The sequence below is a fragment of the Bos mutus genome, chromosome 15, assembly GCF_027580195.1.
Source record: "Bos mutus isolate GX-2022 chromosome 15, NWIPB_WYAK_1.1, whole genome shotgun sequence".
Classification (NCBI taxonomy): Eukaryota; Metazoa; Chordata; class Mammalia; order Artiodactyla; family Bovidae; genus Bos; species Bos mutus.
In genome coordinates this window covers 34,132,852-34,152,313 of record NC_091631.1, presented here as the reverse complement: position 1 = coordinate 34,152,313, position 19,462 = coordinate 34,132,852, and the positions used below count along the sequence as shown (strand labels likewise).

At 39.0% G+C, this 19,462-nt stretch overlaps 1 protein-coding gene across 1 annotated transcript in view; it reads right to left on the bottom strand.

The window, feature by feature from the left end:
* The window catches only part of NLRP14 (NLR family pyrin domain containing 14), a 45,221-nt gene that overhangs the window by 9,445 nt on the left and 16,314 nt on the right, over positions 1-19,462 (bottom strand). Inside the window, exons 5-10 of the mRNA XM_070383191.1 lie at positions 18,760-18,930; positions 15,737-15,904; positions 5,408-5,578; positions 4,819-4,989; positions 2,308-2,478; positions 92-262 (exon numbers count right to left, since the gene is read on the bottom strand). Of these exons, the coding sequence (XP_070239292.1) occupies positions 92-262; positions 2,308-2,478; positions 4,819-4,989; positions 5,408-5,578; positions 15,737-15,904; positions 18,760-18,930 (1,023 nt within the window). The remainder of the gene's footprint in view (positions 1-91; positions 263-2,307; positions 2,479-4,818; positions 4,990-5,407; positions 5,579-15,736; positions 15,905-18,759; positions 18,931-19,462) is intronic.

Sequence of the window (19,462 nt, the reverse complement as noted above, 5' to 3'; positions counted from 1 at the left end):
TTAATTTTTCATCCTCTCTGCATATCTAAATTTCTTCTAGGTATACAAGCCACCAAATACGTATCATTTTCCTAAGGAAAACCAAACTCACCCAAGCCTCTGAATATTGCAGTTTGGATGTCTCAAAGCCTCAAACAGAAATTTCACTCCATCATCCTGCAAGTCATTGTTCCCGAGGTCCAGGCTCTGCAAGTTTGGGTTGTTCAAAATAGCAGAAGCCAGATCCAGGCAGCATGCACTAGTGAGAACACAGCCCATCAATCTGTGAGAAATAAAAAAGAGAAGTGAGATTTTCAGTTGTGAGGCTTTATTAGTTTATTCCTGGAAGGCACGCCCAGGGGAGCCTTTTTTTCCCTAAGCCTTTTCTATCTATAACCTAGGATGCACACGGGAAGGTCTAATGTTAAACCACTAAAAACAGATGGGATTGCTTAGTAAGCAAGAAAAAACCAAAAGGTAAAACTGCTTTCTCCCACAAATAGGCTGTTTTCTAGTAAGCTTCCCAAGTCAAGGGTATAAACACTTATTTCTACCTCTGCCAAAAAAAAAAAAAAAGGATCGGATATAACTTCCCTGAGGAATCCACAGATCTCTATGTCTTCGGTTTCCAATATATTTTTCAAATTAAAATGTGGTTAAGGAATCTAAAAGTACTGTTTCCAAAGAAGAAAGAAGCAAGCTACATACAAAAAGGTACTTCCTTCAAGTCCTTTGGACATTCAAGAGCATTCACAATCTGGCCTTTCTTTCTCTTTCCATATTTTGTCCCCACCCTATTTTCCAACCATACACATCCATTTAACCTACCCTAAATATATCACATCTATCTGCATTCTCCATCTTTTCTCTCTGCCTAGAATATCTGCACATAACAAAATCCTCTTTATCTTTCAAGCCTAAATTAAATAAATTTCCTTTGTCCCATTCCTTGCTCCTTGGGACTTTGGCCACATCCTTATAACAACATATGGAATCTATTATAATTGGCTTTATATTTATTTCCCTGCTGTCAGCACTTTGTAAATTCCTTAGGACAAGAGCATAACCTTAGAGAAAGCCTTTAGTCCCCTGAGCATCTAGCTCATATCTGTTGTTAAGATTGGTTGAGAGAATAGGCATGCCTGCAGAGGCTTTGAAAGTGGCTAAGGAAGCACAAATTTGTCTATGTGTTTACAGCAATGCTTAGGAGAAAAAAGCAGGCTAAGCAAACATCTTGTGTGCATAGGCCACATAGAAATTATATCTCTGTAGCTGAAATGAAGGCACTGGATTTAATGATAAACTCCATGAAGTAAATTTCTGCCTTCCAGGTGAATAATAATCAAAGAAACCAGAAAATCACATCGTAACCCATATCATATACATTTTCTCACAGGAAGTACAGGTACTTATTGAATCCAAGAGTTCAGTCACCTCAGGGTTTATAGAAATGACAATCAACTATTAAACTCATTTGAAAATTTGGTTATCGTAAGTCAATCCAATCTGGCCAAACACTTCTAGGTATACCATTGATCTTCAGTTTATAGTTCTAGGAAAACAGTGTTGGGCTTAGACCCTTAATGACTCACCCAGGCTACTAGTCCCATGGGAGGCCCTAGTAGGAAAGTGAGATTTCTAAGTGACATCTCTTATCTTGCTTCACTTGAGCCACAATATTTACCTAATGAAATACTAAGTATTATGTAGCCATTAAAATAAATAATTATATGTAAGTATTTAAATGAAATACATTTATCTGAAATACGATCATGTAAAAAGGAAACCTCAAAGTCATGTAATCCCAATTATACATACACATATAACGCAAATGTTTGTGTACCCACTCCCAGAGTAAGACAGGCTATAATGGAATTAAAAATGGTTGCTGCTCAAGAATGATTGGATTCTTGGATATTCTTGAAAACTTCATTCCCAGTTTCTTTCAAAGTTGACCTAAGTATAAACCCGAGTTTAAGAAAGAAAAACTAGTAAAGCACAATTCAGCTTCCTGGATTTGGGTAGAAGACACACAACAGACTCCCTGAAGCACAACCAAGGCAAAAATGAAATGGCTACACGCAGATCAACCTGATGTCTCTGACCTTCCTTAACCGAGGGAATGAGAGAAGCTGACTGTAACTACTGTAATAATTGTTTAACAAAAATCTGATGAATAGACTCCTCCAGCTTTTCTCATGCAGAATGAGAGAGAATTGGCTGTGTATTCTTGTCTGACAGGTACTCTGCTCTCAGACTTTCTTTTTCCATCTTCCCTGCCCTCACTGTACTTAAAGCTACACAAAAATAAGGTCACAGAACACCTACTCCAGGTCTTGAAGACTGCAACTTGGATGCCGAAAGGCATCACACAGAAGCTTTACTCCATCATCTTGCAGGCAGTTTGACCCCAGATCCAGGTGCATCAGGCTCTTGTTGTGCAGGAGAGAGGCAGAGAGAGATTCACTGCTGAGTGAAGTGAAATGGCAGCGCCTCAGCCTGCGGGAAGGACAATGTGAGGAAAGATGGAATCACCGCTCTACTACTTAGATTTATACATCTTTGAAGAGGTTTCTAATCCCCTATCTTTCTCGCCAACCCTCCATCTATCTCAGATCAAATACCCTCCCCTTCCTCATTGCCTCTTTGGCTGTCTCACTTGGGATCCTGAAGTTTGTGCCAAATTTGGCTTCAAACTGGATTCTTGTTCTTCAGAATTTTTCTTACTAAAAAGACCATGCTAACTTCCCTATCTTGTACATAAATATAGTATCCTATTACAGAAGTAGCTCTGTGGAGCAGAGGAGCAGGCAAATGGAGTAGAAAGGGAGGAATCATAATTAAATGAGGACTTTCTGTACATATTAAATGTGGCATTTTCAATCAGAAGGGAAAAGATACATTATGCCATAAATGATTTAGGGACATTTAATGTCCTTTACTTTATGTAGGGGACATTTAATGTCCCCTAATATGTAAGGCAAAGTAAATTTAAATCTTATGACAAAATTAATTTGGAATAAATGTTAAAAATTAAGCCATGGTGGCTCAAATGGTAAAGAATCCGCCTGCAATGTGGGAGACCTATGTTCGATCCTTGGGTTGGGAAGATCCCCCGGAGAAGAGAATGGCTACCCACTCCAGCATTCTGGCCTGGAGAATTCCATGGACAGAGGAGCCTGGCAGGCTGACTTTCACAAGACATAATGAGTATGAGAAAGATGACAGAAGTGGGGTTTTTTTTAATGTATTAAACAATTCTTAAGTCATGAAGGGGAAGATAATTCAACATCACGAAAGCTTTAAACTTCTATATTCTAAAAATAACCATAAAGAAAGAAATACAACAGGTAAGTTATTTATAATATATAAAAATAATAGTGATAATGTATATGTGACATTAATAACCATAATAGATATAACAAAAAAAAATCAGGGGAAAGCTAAGCCTAGGAAGAGGAAATTTCCAGAATAGTAGAAACCAAAAAATTTGAAAAGATGTTCAACACAAATCATTTTTAAAGTTATTTTCAACTAATTAATATTGATAAAGAATCTTGTATAGGTTGATGCAAAAGTAATTGTGGGTTTTGCAGTGTTGAAATTTGCCATTTGATATCAGAATAGATTCTTAAATAAATGTGATTATGTTATACATCATTTTAATGCACATTTCTCACTTTATGTTTTTTTGCTAATGACTTATTAATTGCTGGTTATTTTATACTTATTTTAGACTATGGAATTGATGTTAGACAAAAAGCAAATTCAAGCAATTTTCTTATTTAAGTTCAAAATGGATCATAAAGCAGTAGAGACAACTCACAACATCAACAACATGTTTGGCCCAGGAATTGCTAATGAATGTACAGTGCAGTGGTGGTTCAAGAAGTTTGTGCAAAGGCGACAAGAGCCTTGAAGATGAGGAACACAGTGGCTGGCAATCATCGAAGCTGATCCTCTTACAACTATGTGAGAATTTGCCCAAGAACTCAATGTCGACCATTCTATGGTCATTCAGCATTTGAAGCAAATTGGAAAGGTGAAAAAGCTCAATAAGTGGGTGCCTTGTGAGCTGACCAAAAACCAAATAAAATCATTGTTTTGGTGTTGTCTTCTCTCATCCTATGCAGCAACAAGAACTCACATACTTCTCACATTACCTAACAGCAATGAACAGTATAGTCACATCATAACCCAGCCACACCATGGAATACTGTCTTTGTTTAATGGTAGTGATACATATTTAACTGTTTGGAATCCAGAATATGGAGTTGGATGGGTGGACTTTAATTAAATACATCATTTTCTTGTAAGCATTATGCAAGTTGCATAACCTTTCTAAGCCTCACAATCCTCACCTATTCAGTGAGGCACTTAGAACTCAGGTGACCAATTTGACACCAACGGGTACTTCTGTGCAGGTTAAACAAATTTTGCACAGGGCCCAGCACAGAGTAGGGTCACCATAAATGGCAATTATTAATATCATCATCTTCATCATCCTCATCATTGTAGACAACAGGGAAAAAGCAAGGGACATAACATGTCCATAATATTTTCCTAGTTTAAATATATTTCAAAATGTTATTACATGGGAATGATGAAAACTAGTAGACACTAGGACTTCCCTAGTGGTCCACGGGCTACGACTCTGCACTGCCAACGCAGGGAGCCTGGGTTTGATCCCTGGTCAGGGAACTAGATCCCACAAGCTGCAACTGAGAGTTCACACACTGCAATGAGGATCGAAGATCCCGAATGCCACAACTAAGACCCAGCATGGCCAAGTAAATAACAATAAATATATATATATTTTAAAAACTAGTAGACACTTACACTAGGCTCTGTAGAATGCACTGTGGATGTTTCAAGGCCTCGCTCATAAACTTTACTCCACCATCTCCCAACATGTTGTCCGCCAAGCATAAATGTGTCAGCCTTTTGTTGCTGATGAGAACCAAAGACAGATCCTCACAACAAGCTACTGTGAGGCCACAGCTTTCTAAGCTGAAGCAGAAACACAGATGAAGAGGGGTCAGTCAAGTCCCAAAGTGCATGCTTCTCTCCCCTTTTAGAGGGAAGTTAGCTGGTACCAACAACCCCTAAATCTCTACTATAGAAGCAACCTCATCAAACCTACTTAAATCATGAATTTCATTGCAGCCATGGACAAGGTATGGTGAAACAAAATATAAGAGGACAGAGAAGAGCCTGGAAAAGAATGAAAATAAGACCTCTATCATAAACAAAAGAAACGTCTAAAAGTCAAGTGAAAGGGGGAAGGAGGTAGAAGGAGGAAGTCATCCAGGATTGACAAATGAGCCGATTAATGTCAAGACCCAGTTTCCCCACTCAGTTCATAATTATAAGTTACAAAAAAAACTGAACAAAATGTCTCTGTAGAAAACAGTACAGAAAGACTCACGACAGTTTCTCCAGGTTACACTTTGGATGCATTAAGCCCTCGCACAACAGCTTCACTCCATCATCCAATAGATTATTAGTTGACAGATTCAGAGATAACAGGCTCTGGCTTCTCACGAGAGCCTTAGAGATATTCAGACAACAAACCGTAGTTAGGTCGCAGGATTCCAAGCTGGAAAACGATACAGAAAAATAGAAATGACCATTCCTCAGAGAAGAATTATAACCCCAACTCACTCAGCCACAGGGTGTGGTTTCCCAGTCTTTGGGACCTGTTCTGAAAACCCAGCTTCCCTACACAGAATGAGAGTGATTCATCTGAAGCACAGGGCTCTGACAGACAGTTAGGAAGGGGAGGGGAGGAAGCTTGTCTCTCCCATCCCTACCTCCCCAATTCCTTACAAAATATGTATGAAAGCATTCAAAAGAGTATTTTTAAATAATAATCTGTTTTTTTATCTGGGAGGAATTTCTTTTAACAACAACATGAAGAAGGTAGACGGAAGGATGGCTGTATCCTCCTTATCCTCCTTGCACACTTTGACTTCTGAAACAGAACTGAGATGGGCAGGAAACCAGGGGCGAAAGCTGAAGCAACCATAAACTACTGTCAAGATTTCATTTATTCATGGCAGCCAACCTGTGTTTTCTGAGTAACCCTGTCCTTAACAGTGAAAATAAGAAGTAAATTAGAAATAAAATTAAGTATTTCTTAAAAGAGGAAGGGAAACAACAAGAAAGTAAGAAGTGCATGTAGAGCACTTATTTTTAGAGACTCGTATTTACATACAACTTGGGCTTTAAACATGGCTGAGAGTAATATCAGCTATTTGTAAGCAGAGTCAGGCAGTAACATTCCTGGAACTTGTACTTGTTCTACTTATTCCCTTTAATCAAGGACTTATCAACTTGAGTCCCTTGAGAATTGGATCTCTACATCAAAATCAGGGTACAGAGCGGTAGGAACAGGAGCAGCTCCCTCCTCAGTCCAGAATTAGTCCTTAGTGGATGACCTAGAACATGACCTAAAGCTGAAAAACCTTAGTTTGTTCTGAAAAGTTGTTATGGACTGAATTGCACTCCCCAAATTTGTATGTTCCCTATCCAGGATGACAGTATTTGGAGATGGGACCTCTAAGGAGGTAATTAAGGTTAATGAGGTCATAGGAGTAGACTCCCTAATTCAATAGAACTGGTGTCCTCATAAGAGGAGGAAGAGACACCAGGAGTGAGTACATGCCCAAAAAGGCCATGTGAAGACAAAACAAGAAGGCAGCCACCTATAAGCAAGGGAGAGAGGCCTCACCAGAAACCAACACTGCCAGCATTTGATCTCGACCTTCCAGCTTCCAGAACTGTAATAAATAAATTTGTGTTTTCTAAGCTTGCCAGTCTGTGCTATTTTGGGTATTTTATTATGGGATCCTGAGTAGATTAATGCAAAAAGATATTATATCAGCAGCCAACCAGGCAGTTAGGGAAACAAGGGAAATCTTATAAACTAGGTATAGATAGAGCTGTTCCAGACAGAAAAGATATTCCAATATTATGGGATCTGTGGATAAAATATTAAAGCTTAACAGAAAAAGATACATTATACCAAGGGACAGAAAATAAGGACACATATAAAAAACAAAACTAGTAAACAGAAGAAAATGTTTAGAAAGGCTTCTTTTACATTTTAAATGTATAGGACAATGCAGACTCTGTGAAACAAGAATAGCACATCAGAAGTGAGAATGCTTCACATGGGTTCAATCAACCAAAAAAACAAAAATGAAGGAAAAACAAAAACAGAGAACTGAAATCTGTATTTGACACAATAGAGAAAAATCAACATAAATAAATCTAAGAAACTCCCCTAGTAGGAGAGGATAAAAGATTAAGAGGACAAAAGTAAGAATTATATAGGAAGAAAGCTACAGCCATTGACTATCAGTTCAGTTCAGTTGCTCAGTCATGTCTGACTCTTTGCGACCCTATGAATCACAGCACGCCAGGCCTCCCTGTCCATCACCAACTCCCGGAGTTCACTCAGACTCATGTCCATCGAGTTGGTGATGCCATCCAGCCATCTCATCCTCTGTCGTCCCCTCCTCCTCCTGCCCTCAATCCCTCCCAGCATCAGGGTCTTTTCCAATGAGTCAGCTCTTCACATGAGGTGGCCAAAGTACTGGAGTTTCAGCTTTAGCATCAGTCCTTCCAATGAACACCCAGGACTGATCTCCTTTAGAATGGTTGGATCTCCTTGCAGTCCAAGGGACTCTCAAGACTATCAGATGCTCTTAAAAAAGAGACACAGAGACAGCACGTGCAAGAGAGTGAGCCCTGAAGTCATTTTAAAAAATTTAAAGAAATCATTTCTGACAGGGAAAAAACAAAGGTTTCCAGCAGTTCAAAAGTTCAGTTCAGTTGCTCAGTTGCTCTGTTGTGACCAACTCTTTGCAAACCCCATGGACTAAAGCATGCCAGCCTTGCCTGTCCATCACCAACTCCTGGAGCTTGCTCAAACTCATGTCCATTGAGTCAGTGATGCCATCCAACCATCTGGTCCTCTGTGATCCCCTTCGCCTCCTGCCTTCAATCTTTCCTAGCATCAGGGTCAAAAGTAACAAAATGTAAAGCTAATTTTAAAAAATTCTGAGAACACGAGTGAGAAAGTCTGGGAAGGTACAGCTGAAGTGGCAGATTATTCTCAGACTTCTCTTTAGAAACCTAGATGTTAGAAAGTAATATAGCTAAGTCAAAGTGTGCAGAAGAGAGTGGAGGCCTGAGACCCAGATATGCTGTAATTCATCTATGAAGGCAATCCAAGTATATAAAGGAAGTTGGCAAATGTATCATTCACACACACTGCATGAAAACATTAGTTTAAAATTGTACTAGCCAATGGTGCAATGAATCAAAATTAAGATCTTATACAGTGAGAAAGGTGAGTTTAAGAAAACAAAACCAAAAAACTAGCAGTACACACTGATTAAAAATTAAATTTAAAGAATTAAGTATAAATAATTTCTGGAATCATGTGTGTTGCCATGATAGAAAGTTTTAGAAGAGTTCAAAAGGTAGAATATCTAGCCCTTGTAATCCTAGATTAAATGAACATACTGGAAATTATATGACAGAGGTATACTAAATGTATTGCTTTACATAGGGTATTTTAAATGCTGTAATCCTGTTGAATTTGATCAAGCATACATATGAGCGGGAACCCTGAAGAGTAATAACTAATAATTACCAATTAAAAGCAGGCACTATAACTTGCTGGACATGAGACAAAATGCAGCTCATTTATGAATCAAGAAATAGAAGCGGCACTGAAACGTTAAAAAATGCTTCTGACTGGAGATATAAACAGTACATGACCCAGAGTCCCTTTGTTCATAATCTATTTCGCTCTTATCTTTTCCATATTATAAGTTTGAGTTTCTCAATCTCTTTTCTTTGTGCCAATTAATAGAATTTAAGCTATGGACCTCCTAATGCTTGATGAATGAAATATCAGCCTCATAAAAAGAAAATGATCCCTCATTCCCTTGCATCTGCAAAGAAAAGTAGATGGTATCATAAATCAGAAAATATTTTGTAAGAACATTTTTGCTGTGTTTTATTGTTTTATCATAACAAGGGAATCTTATAGGGTACCTGAACCTTACCAATTGTTGCTATGTCTTGTGAGATCAACCTTTAAGTGCTTTTAAGTCTGTAATTTTGATTGCCCTGTATAATAACGTCTTTCTTTCAATACTCAAATTGATATTTTGGAATTCCTAAATGTTACAAATATTGAAAGAATTTTGTTAAATCAGAAAAAAGATTTATCAGTATTCTCATCTCACATTACGATAATAAAAATGTATAATCTTTTTCTAGAGTTTGAAGGCCCTGTCTTATTATTAATATGTAATATCAATCACCAGTGACTCAATCACCAGTGACTCAAAGGGAAGGTGAGAGCTGAGGTTTCTGACTCCATACTTAACCCCTAAATAATGAACTAGCAAAACAGAGAAGATGCACTAACTTACTTTTAGGTCTTGCTGGAGAACCAGTCTCTTAATGCTGCCACTAAAATGAGGCCCTTGGCTGAAAACTTCCAAAGCCTCTTTAAAGTAGACACATTAGAATTTTTATTTTTTTGTTGTTCTTATTGATTGCTGTCTGTGGCTCTTATGAGTTGTCATGGGACACTGGTCCATAAAATGGTCCTTAGGCAATGGGACTGACAGGAAGGAATCTACACTCCTAGAATAAGTTATCTCAGTTCAAGAGGTGGTCAGGGTCGAATTTTATCTGATGGAAGCTGCTACAGCTTCATTCATGAGTTGAGACCCAGTGGAGTTAAGCTCTCCTGTGCTACAGGATTACAGTAAGAAAACTGCCACTCAAAAGGCATCACCCAAGAAAGCCACCATTCCTCGGTGAGGAGGACCTGCTGTCCTAGAGCATGAACTCTTGGGGAGCTCAGAACAGCTGTATGAGTGTATTTATCTTTTCTAAAAATGCGTGTTTTATTTGCAGGTTATTTCTTTTTGTTGCTGAGTACGAGATGAGTTTTCTGATATGAACTAGAAATTGAGATACAGCAGAATGGAGTTGTTGCCAAAGCAGAATGGTTGCAGAAGTTGTCTGTTATCCACGTAGGGGCTGAATGCACCACAGGTGCCAGGGAAATGATGCTCACGAGAGAAAGGGCCTTTCCATTAGTGGGATAGGCTTCATGGGCCTGTTCTAAAGTGAAAGAAAGTGAAGTCGCTCAGTCATGTCCGACTCTTTGCGACCCCGTGGACAGTAGCCTGCACCAGGCTCCTCCGAGCATGGGATTTTCTAGCAAGAATACTGGACTGGGTTGCCATTTCCTTCTCCAGGGAATCTTCCCGACCCAGGGATTGAACCCAGGTCTCCCACATTGTAGACAGACGCTTTACCGTCTGCACCACAAACAAGATAAATCATGGGATAAGTTAATTTGGTCCAAAATTTGAGACTTAAAATGTCTATGGGACTTCTCCCTGATTTTATGAAAGTGAGAAATAAAAATGCACACATGGTTTTTTAGATCACACAAGGTTTTCCATCTCTTTAACAATAAATCTAAATTAAAGAACTTAAATCTCTTACAGTTCTCTTATAGATCAAATTATTATGCTAATATTTAAAAGAATATAAATGTAAATCTGTGTGTATAATTTAAATGAGTTAAATAAATGACATCTTTATAAATTATAATTTTATAAATCTTGGAATCAGATAATATTATAAACATCATGATATCTGGGTCAAGCTTTGAGATATAAAACTGTTTTGCTAAATTCGTAGTTACCAACAGTGATTATACTATCATCAGGTATGACCTAAATCAAATCCCTTATGATTATACAGTGGAAGTAAGAAATAGATTTAAGGGACTAGATTTGATAGAGTACCTGATGAACTATGGACGGAGGTTCGTGACATTGTACAGGAGACAGGGAGCAAGACCATCCCCATGGAAAAGAAATGCAAAAAAGCAAAATGGCTGTCTGGGGAGGCCTTACAAATAGCTGTGAAAAGAAGAGAAGCGAAAAGCAAAGGAGAAAAGGAAAGATATAAACATCTGAATGCAGAGTTCCAAAGAATAGCAAGGAGAGATAAGAAAGCCTTCCTCAGCAATCAATGCAAAAAATAGAGGAAAACAACAGAATGGGAAAGACTAGAGATCTCTTCAAGAAAATTAGACATACCAAAGGAATATTTCATGCACAGATTTCATGCACAGAATATTTCATGCACTCAATAAAGGACAGACATGGTATGGACCTAACAGAAGCAGAAGATACTAAGAAGAGGTGGCAAGAATACACAGAAGAACTGTACAAAAAAGATCTTCATGACCCAGATAATCACGATGGTGTGATCACTCACCTAGAGCCAGACATCCTGGAATGTGAAGTCAAGTGGGCCTTAGAAAGCATCACTACAAACAAAGCTAGTGGAGGTGATGGAATTCCAGTTGAGCTCTTTCAAATCCTGAAAGATGATGCTGTGAAAGTGCTGCACTCAATATGCCAGCAAATTTGGAAAACTCAGCAGTGGCCACAGGACTGGAAAAGGTCAGTTTTCATTCCAATCCCAAAGAAAGACAATGTCAAAGAATGCTCAAACTACCGCACAATTGCACTCATCTCACATGCTAGTAAAGTAATGCTCAAAATTCTCCAAGCCAGGCTTCAGCAATACACGAACCGTGAACTTCCAGATGTTCAAGCTGGTTTTAGAAAAGGCAGAGGAACCAGAGACCAAATTGCCAACATCCGCTGGATCATCAAAAAAGCAAGAGTTCCAGAAAAACATCTATTTCTGCTTTATTGACTATGCCAAAGCCTTTGACTGTGTTAATCACAATAAACTGTGGAAAATTCTGAAAGAGATGGGAATACCAGACCATCTGACCTGCCTCTTGAGAAATCTGTATGCAGGTCAGGAAGCAACAGTTAGAACTGGACATGGAACAACAGACTGGTTCCGAATAGGAAAAGGAGTACATCAAGGCTGTATATTGTCACCCTGCTTATTTAACTTATATGCAGAATACATCATGAGAAACTCTGGGCTGGAAGAAGCACAAGCTGGAATCAAGATTGTCAGGAGAAATATCAATCACCTCAGATATGCAGATGACACCACCCTTATGGCAGAAAGTGAAGAGGAACTAAAAAGCCTCTTGATGAAATTCAAAGTGGAGAGTGAAAAAGTTGCCTTAAAGCTCAACATTCAGAAAACGAAGATCATGGCATCTGGTCCCATCACTTCATGGGAAATAGATGGGGAAACAATGGAAACAGTGTCAGACTTTATTTTTTTGTGCTCCAAAATCACTACAGATGGTGACTGCAGCCATGAAATTAAAAGATGCTTACTCCTTGGAAGGAAAGTTATGACCAACCTAGATAGCATATTCAAAAGCAGAGATATTACTTTGCCAACAAAGGTTCGTCTAGTCAAGGCTATGGTTTTTCCTGTGGTCATGTATGGATGTGAGAGTTGGACTGTGAAGAAGGCTGAGCACCGAAGAATTGATGCTTTTGAACTGTGGTGCTGGAGAAGACTTTTGAGAGTCCCTTGGACTGCAAGAAGATCCAACCAGTCCATTCTGAAAGAGATCAGCCCTGGGATTTCTTTGGAAGGAATGATGCTAAAGCTGAAACTCCAGTACTTTGGCCACCTCATGCGAAGAGTTGACTCATTGGAAAAGACTCTGATGCTGGGAGGGACTGGGGGCAGGAGGAGAAGGGGACGACAGAGGATGAGATGGCTGGATGGCATCACTGACTCGATGGACGTGATTTTGAGTGAACTCCGGGAGTTGGTGATGGACAGGGAGGCCTGGCGTGCTGCGATTCATGGGGTCGCAAAGAGTCGGACACGACTGAGCGACTGAACTGAACTGAATGTCAAATATATTTGCTAAACCTACTCATTGATTTTGGAGGCTCAGAGTAATGTAACATTTTAAGAATTAGTTATGTGTGCTTATCTAAATGCATATACAGAAATTAAACTTCAAAGACAGAAAATAAATTACTTTCTTAACAATACTCTGTTACCATTTCTTGTTCATATTACTCAAATTATAGTAGCAAAATCTTACAGTTCCCTTATAGATCAAATAATTCCCCCAAATCAATGAATTGTCTTATGTCCCATATTATATGCATTTTAAAAGTTAGGGCTTAAATGTTTAAATGATACTTCATTTAAACCTTATTTGGGGTGATTATGAAGCTGTATAAATATACATATGAAGGTTTATTAAATCTGATGAATGAAAGATTTCTGTGAGAGAGAAGAGAGGATTGGCAGTTCAGTTTTCAAGTCTCTGCCTGCTGTATCACCTATGCAGATGGCAGAACTTTCAGTTTCAAAGTGTATACTCTCACTTTGCCAAAGTCTGTGCATGTTTATCATGGCTCATTATGCTTCGGGCTCTTAAGGACTGTAAACAAGTGTAATAAACTGCAAGTTCTTCAAGCCTGGAAAAGCAAACATTTCTACTGGACCATATGCACTCTACCTATTAATATTATAAAGTATTCTATTCTACTTAATAATAGAGCCAAGATTGTGACTCTATGTGATATTAGAGTGGATATCTGACATTCTCAAGTACCTTCTGTTTATATTTGGCAACTAGTCAGTTTCTTCTAGCAACCATTTTAGATGCTCTCTTTCTAGAATGTTAGTCCTAACTCAAAACCTTTGAGGATCTAAGGGGTGTTTTGCATTTATACCATTTTGGCATTCTTCAGGTGGCTGTTTGGTGGAACCAATGATTGCTCCCTCACCTTGCTTGTAACCACAACAGCAGAGTACAGGCAAACTAAGACAGGATTCCGGGCACAATTAGGCAGTAAATGCATGTCCAACATCCCCCCTCCCATGTGTTCAACATATTTTAAGAGCTACCCTGTTATCACAATGTGGAAGAAGTTATTAAGACAGGGAGACAAGATCTTTCTCCTCTTGTGGGGGAAAACCTTTGGTAAATATCATCGTGAAATATTCACACGAAAATTAGTGATTGTGTGTACCTTTCCAATATGTTCATTTGCAAGGGCTGATATGAGTCTCTTTACAATTTAAATCGTTTTAAAACACTATTTCTAAATTTGCTAAGTCCCTGTAGCAATTGGGGATCATATTTGGTGAAACAAACTGGCAAAGACCCACTAATTTATCAACACTTTCGCTGCCCGCATCATCTACATTCAGCAGGGGGAGTGAAATATCAAAATGCAATTCTAAAATGTTAAGCTCAGCATGATCTATGCCTGAACAAGGCAATCGTGGCCACTCAGGCTGTTTCTAACTCTCATAACAGGAGGCCTAAAGCAAACACAGAACTGGAGTTTTTCCTAGGAATATTTCATGATATGAAATGTTTATGAGACTGATTACTCCCCAGTGGCCACCCACACTGAGAAAACATCCAGTCCTACAGAATAGAGTGTTAGACAATATACAAAACTCTGATGACTTCTGCCTCCAAACATTCTACGCACTGGTGCAACAGCCCTGTAATAGTTGACTTGGAGAAATGGTTTCCTATTTGAAAGTCTAATACTTGGGCCTACATCAAGGTTCATCAGTGGAATGCCTTATTCAAATCTCAACTGATGAAAGCAATCTTATCACAGCCTGCTGATCTGTCAAGTGCCAAGGCATTTTTCTTGGCTCCATGGCTCCTACTACAAGAAAACATCTTTCCCTCCATTTAACAACCCTTTGCTGCTAATATGTTTTATGCTTGGACAGAGGAGAAATTTCCTCAAAGTGACCTAAAATGTCCTTGTAGTTGGTAAAACCAATACCCTAGGCTGGCCTGCTGACAATTGAACTCTACACATGATTAAGAATTAACCAAAAACTTTTGCAGATATCCTGTGAATTTCATCCCGTAAAAACTGGTGAGACTTTAAAAAATCCCAATGATACTTTTGCCTATTGTTAAAAAGAAGGTCTTGTTTCAGATTTCACTGGTTTTTGTCCACATAGAGATTATAATTTGCTCCCCACAAATACAGCCTTACCTTGGCCCTTCATGTATCAAGGTTCAGTCTTGCTCCCCTGAACTGAACCTAAGGATTTCAAAAACTTCTAAGGTAAAACTTACTGTAATGATTTTTTGTTTTTCTTTTTTGCTTGTTTTTATTTTGTGAGAAGTTGATTTAAGTGCCTTTCCTTGGAAAATAAGATCTTTCTTGAAACCTGTTACACAATGTGGAGAGCAAGTATGATTGCTAACCTTCTCACTTTTGTAAAGAAGGTCAGGCCTGTCAGTAGTGTGTGAGAGCTAGCAAGTGTCTTGACAGCTGCTGCACTGATATTCCTCAACTTTCTGACCTGGTCACTGTGTTGCAATTACAAGGTAAGGGGGATTCATTATCCAAAATTAAGTTAAAAAAGTTTAGTCCACCACAGCATTGCACACCCCACCCACCTGTGGTGCATTCTTTTCTGTGAGAGTTCAAAGATACAGTGAGTATGCCTGCATTTAAATATGAAAAACTTACAAATTCTGGGTCTGCTCCCATTTTTTCCCCCAGACTTAGAAGATAGAGACACAGAGAACTATACAATGGAGTTCTTCAGTGGGGGAGGTGGGAGGAGTTGTAGGTCCTATTGGGAGGAAAGAAGCCTGAATCTATTAATCCCTGCTATTTTGTATCAGGAAAGTAAATTTAAGTTAGCCCAAAGAATAGCAAGTCCAGGCTGTAAGAGTCTATTTGGACAGACAAAAGTCTCAATTATAAACACACACACACACACACGCACAAAACTCATGACTTACCTTAGACTCTGTAGTTTACAGTCTGGGTGTTTCAAGGCTTCACATAATGACTTCACTCCATCATCCCCTATATCACTCCCTTTCAGGTCAAGATGTATCAGATTCTGATTGTGAGTCAAAGAACCAGAGATACCCTGACAAAGGTCAGGGAAAGAAGTAAATCTCAACCTTCAGAAGAAAAATACACAGGAGAGATTACATCATCATCTCTGTCCCTGATTACAACATCCTTTTCTTTTCAAGCCCAGCTCTTAGACACTGTCTAACTATTTCTGCCATCTCTTATTTGACACTAGGTTTCTCATATTCCAGGTCAAGATCATATACTCAGGATTCAGCATGCTGCCTAGGAAAAAGACTGAGTTATGACTTAGATGTCCATTATATCCTGACAACCAATACTCTCAATTTGTTTTTCAACCTTGAAGGAAAAGAAGGTGTAACATAAGGAAAGCAGAAGAGGGTTCTTTTTTGTTTGTTTTTTTTTAAACTCTTTAGTTTTAGGAACAATGACCAAATATTATTGGGGCTATTCCAAATACTGCATGACAACATTAATTCACAACATTAATCCTTTAAATAAGCCAACGTGAGTTCACAGTTAATATCAACTATTTGATATGCATAATTAGCAAAACACATTTTTTCAAAATATTTCCTGTCACCTCATGGGCTTTGTTAGGTGTAGAGAGAGAGACAACGGAAAGCAAAATATGAAGTAAGTTAAATCGGCCAATTTTTAAGTTTCCATCTAACTTTGTCAGAGACTTAAGCCTGGGTCCTCCAGTGCCACTGCTGGCCCCAAATGCCCAGTATAGTCATATTTCTAACCGTTCAGAAACCTGTGATATCATCTCCCTTCACTTTAGCAGAAGGCAATGGCACCCCACTCCAGTACTCTTGCCTGGAAAATCCCATGGACAGAGGAGCCTGGTAGGCTGCAGTCCATGGGGTCGCCAAGAGTCAGCCACGACTGAGCGACTTCACTTTCCCTTTTCACTTTCATGCATTGGAGAAGGAAATGGCAACCCACTCCAGTGTTCTTGCCTGGAGAATCCCAGGGACGGGGGAGCCTGGTGGGCTGCCGTCTATGGGGTCGCACAGAGTCGGACACGACCGAAGTGACTCAGCAGCACCTTTCACCCTCACCCCTCATCCAGCCAAGCACACCAAAAGAATAAAGCTTTATATCCATTTAGAGTGCTAGGTATCATCATATAGTAAAGGTGCCTAATGCACTCACTAAACGTAAGTTGAAATCCCTTGTCAGGGAAAAGGGATTTGAGTAAGGTGATACTAAGGTGAGAAAGACTGAGAGCCGTCTTCATGGTGTTATCCCCCATAAGAGACTCTCGCATTCTAAAAGAGGGAGCCATTTAAGCCCAGAGAAGACACTGCATGCTGCGTTGCCTCAGTTGTGTCTAACTCTTTGCTACCCCTTGGACTGTAGCCCAGCAGGCTCCTCTGTCCATGGGATTCTCCAGGCAAGAATACTGGAATGGGTTGCCATGCCCTCCTCCAGGGGATCTTCCCGACCCAGGAATCAAACCCACGTCTCTTATATCTCCTGCATTGGTAGGCAGGTTCTTTACCACTGGCGCCACCTGGGAAGCCCCAGTATCAGCTGTTGTTGAAATTTGAGTTGGTGGCATCCAGTGAAGGGTCACTGTGGGGGAGATGAAGGCGGGTAAGTGAAAAGGACTTGACTACGTCATCATCACATATGGGCATATGTCAACAACATTTATAAATATATGCAAGACCAGACTTCATCTACTTACTTGAGATTCTAAGGGAAATATTTAAAGAGAAGCCTGTTTCCTGAAAAAAGAACATTCATCTCCAGTGCTAATGGAAACAACAAGTCTCAATTATTTGTTCAGCATTCACTACATATTACTGAGCACCAATCAGGCATTGGGCACACTGATGGGCATCGAATACAGAGACAAATAGGATAGGTTCCAGCTCCTGGTGGAGCCAACAGACAAGAGAGAGAGATGTGAACAAGCAAATGTAAAAAAGTGGTAGGGTATCTAAAATAAAATGAAGATATAAAAATTTTGAAAAGGAAATAGCAAATGTTGGCAAGGATGAGGAGCAGCTGGAACGTATACACGATGCAGGCAAGATTATAAAATGGTAAAACCACTTTGAAGAACTGGTTGGGAATTTTTTAAAAAGTTAAATATATATCTATGAGCTAATAATTCCATCCTTAGGTATTAGCCCAAGAGATAAGAACATGTCATAAAAAAAGGTTGGTACAAAATATTCATAGAAGCCTTATTCATAACAGCCATAAACTGGAAATAACCCAAAGATCCATTAATAAGAAAATAAGTAAGCAAGTTGTAGTATATCATTACAAGGGAATGCTAATCAGTAATTAAACGAATGACTGAAACATGCAATAACATGAATTTCAAAAAACCTTTTGTTGAGCAAAATAAGATGAACACATGAATCAATCTAAATGAGTTCCAAGAATAGACAAAGCTAATGTACAGTCATAGAGGTCAGAAAGTGGTTGCCTTTACGACAGGACAGAGTGAGAGAAGTAAATAGAGAAAAGATTACATGGAAACTTTACGAGGGGAGGGAATTACTCTCTATCTTGTTTTGGGTATTTGTTACAAAGGTGTATACAACTGTCAAAACCTAATGAACTAAACACTTAACATCTGTGCATTGTATTGAATGGGGAAAAAACAGAACTTATCTTTGAAAATGCTTTGTTGACCTGAGTAGAATGCCTTAGTTCTATGTTCCTTTTTATCTAGAAAATTCCTAATCAAGCCTCAAAAACCAGGTCAACCACTTCTATGCTCTGTGCAGTTTTCCCCAGAAAAAGTTACTTATGTTCCCACAACTCCAGACGTTTCCATAGGTGGTGTTCTTAAGAGTATTTTATGCAGTAGATTTTAATTTCTGTTTACTACTAGTTCCCCCTAATGAGTAGGAGTGGGAGGTGGGATAAAGAAAGAAAGAAGAAGAACTCCATGTTCTCATGCCAGACTTACCGTAGTTTTTGTAGTTTACAGTTTGGGTGCCTTAGCTCTAGATTAAAAATCTTCATTGCTAATTCATCAAGGTTGCTGTGACACAAGATCACTTCTCTCAAGTGTTTGTTTGTATGAAGCACAGAACAGAGGTCTTGCCACCAATGAAAAATGTGACTGCCAGCCCTTTGCCTAAATGATTAGAAAAAGAAAAGACCAACAAATCTGTTTCCGCTCAGGCAACTCTCAGAAGATGGTGCTGAGTGAAAACAAGTGTCCTTTGCTACTCAGTTAGGAGTAACTCAAAGGAGTGGTTGGAATTTGGAGTCTACATACCTCAATTACTAGAGGAAAGGCAGAGGGAGAAAGGGCACTTACAGGAAAACAAATGGCTTTTTGGTAAGGTAAATGGGCCCCTTAGAGGAGAGCCTGAAGATATCATGGTGATAATAATGTCTGAGTGTGGTGCCAACTGCTGCCTTCACAAAGACAAGATTAGAGTTACTCTGGGGAGGGGATTTATGACAGCTAATTTAAAAAGCTGAGATCTTTTGGAAGGCTCTGCTTTTAGGCAAATAAGGAATTTTGAGAACTCAGATGCCTTTAATTCAAAATAATTCGTATGTAAAAACTGCATAGTTTGAAATGGCAATATAGTGATCCACTTCACTACTCAATAAATATTGGTTCCCCCATGCCTTGCTTAAATTGGGATGAATGACAT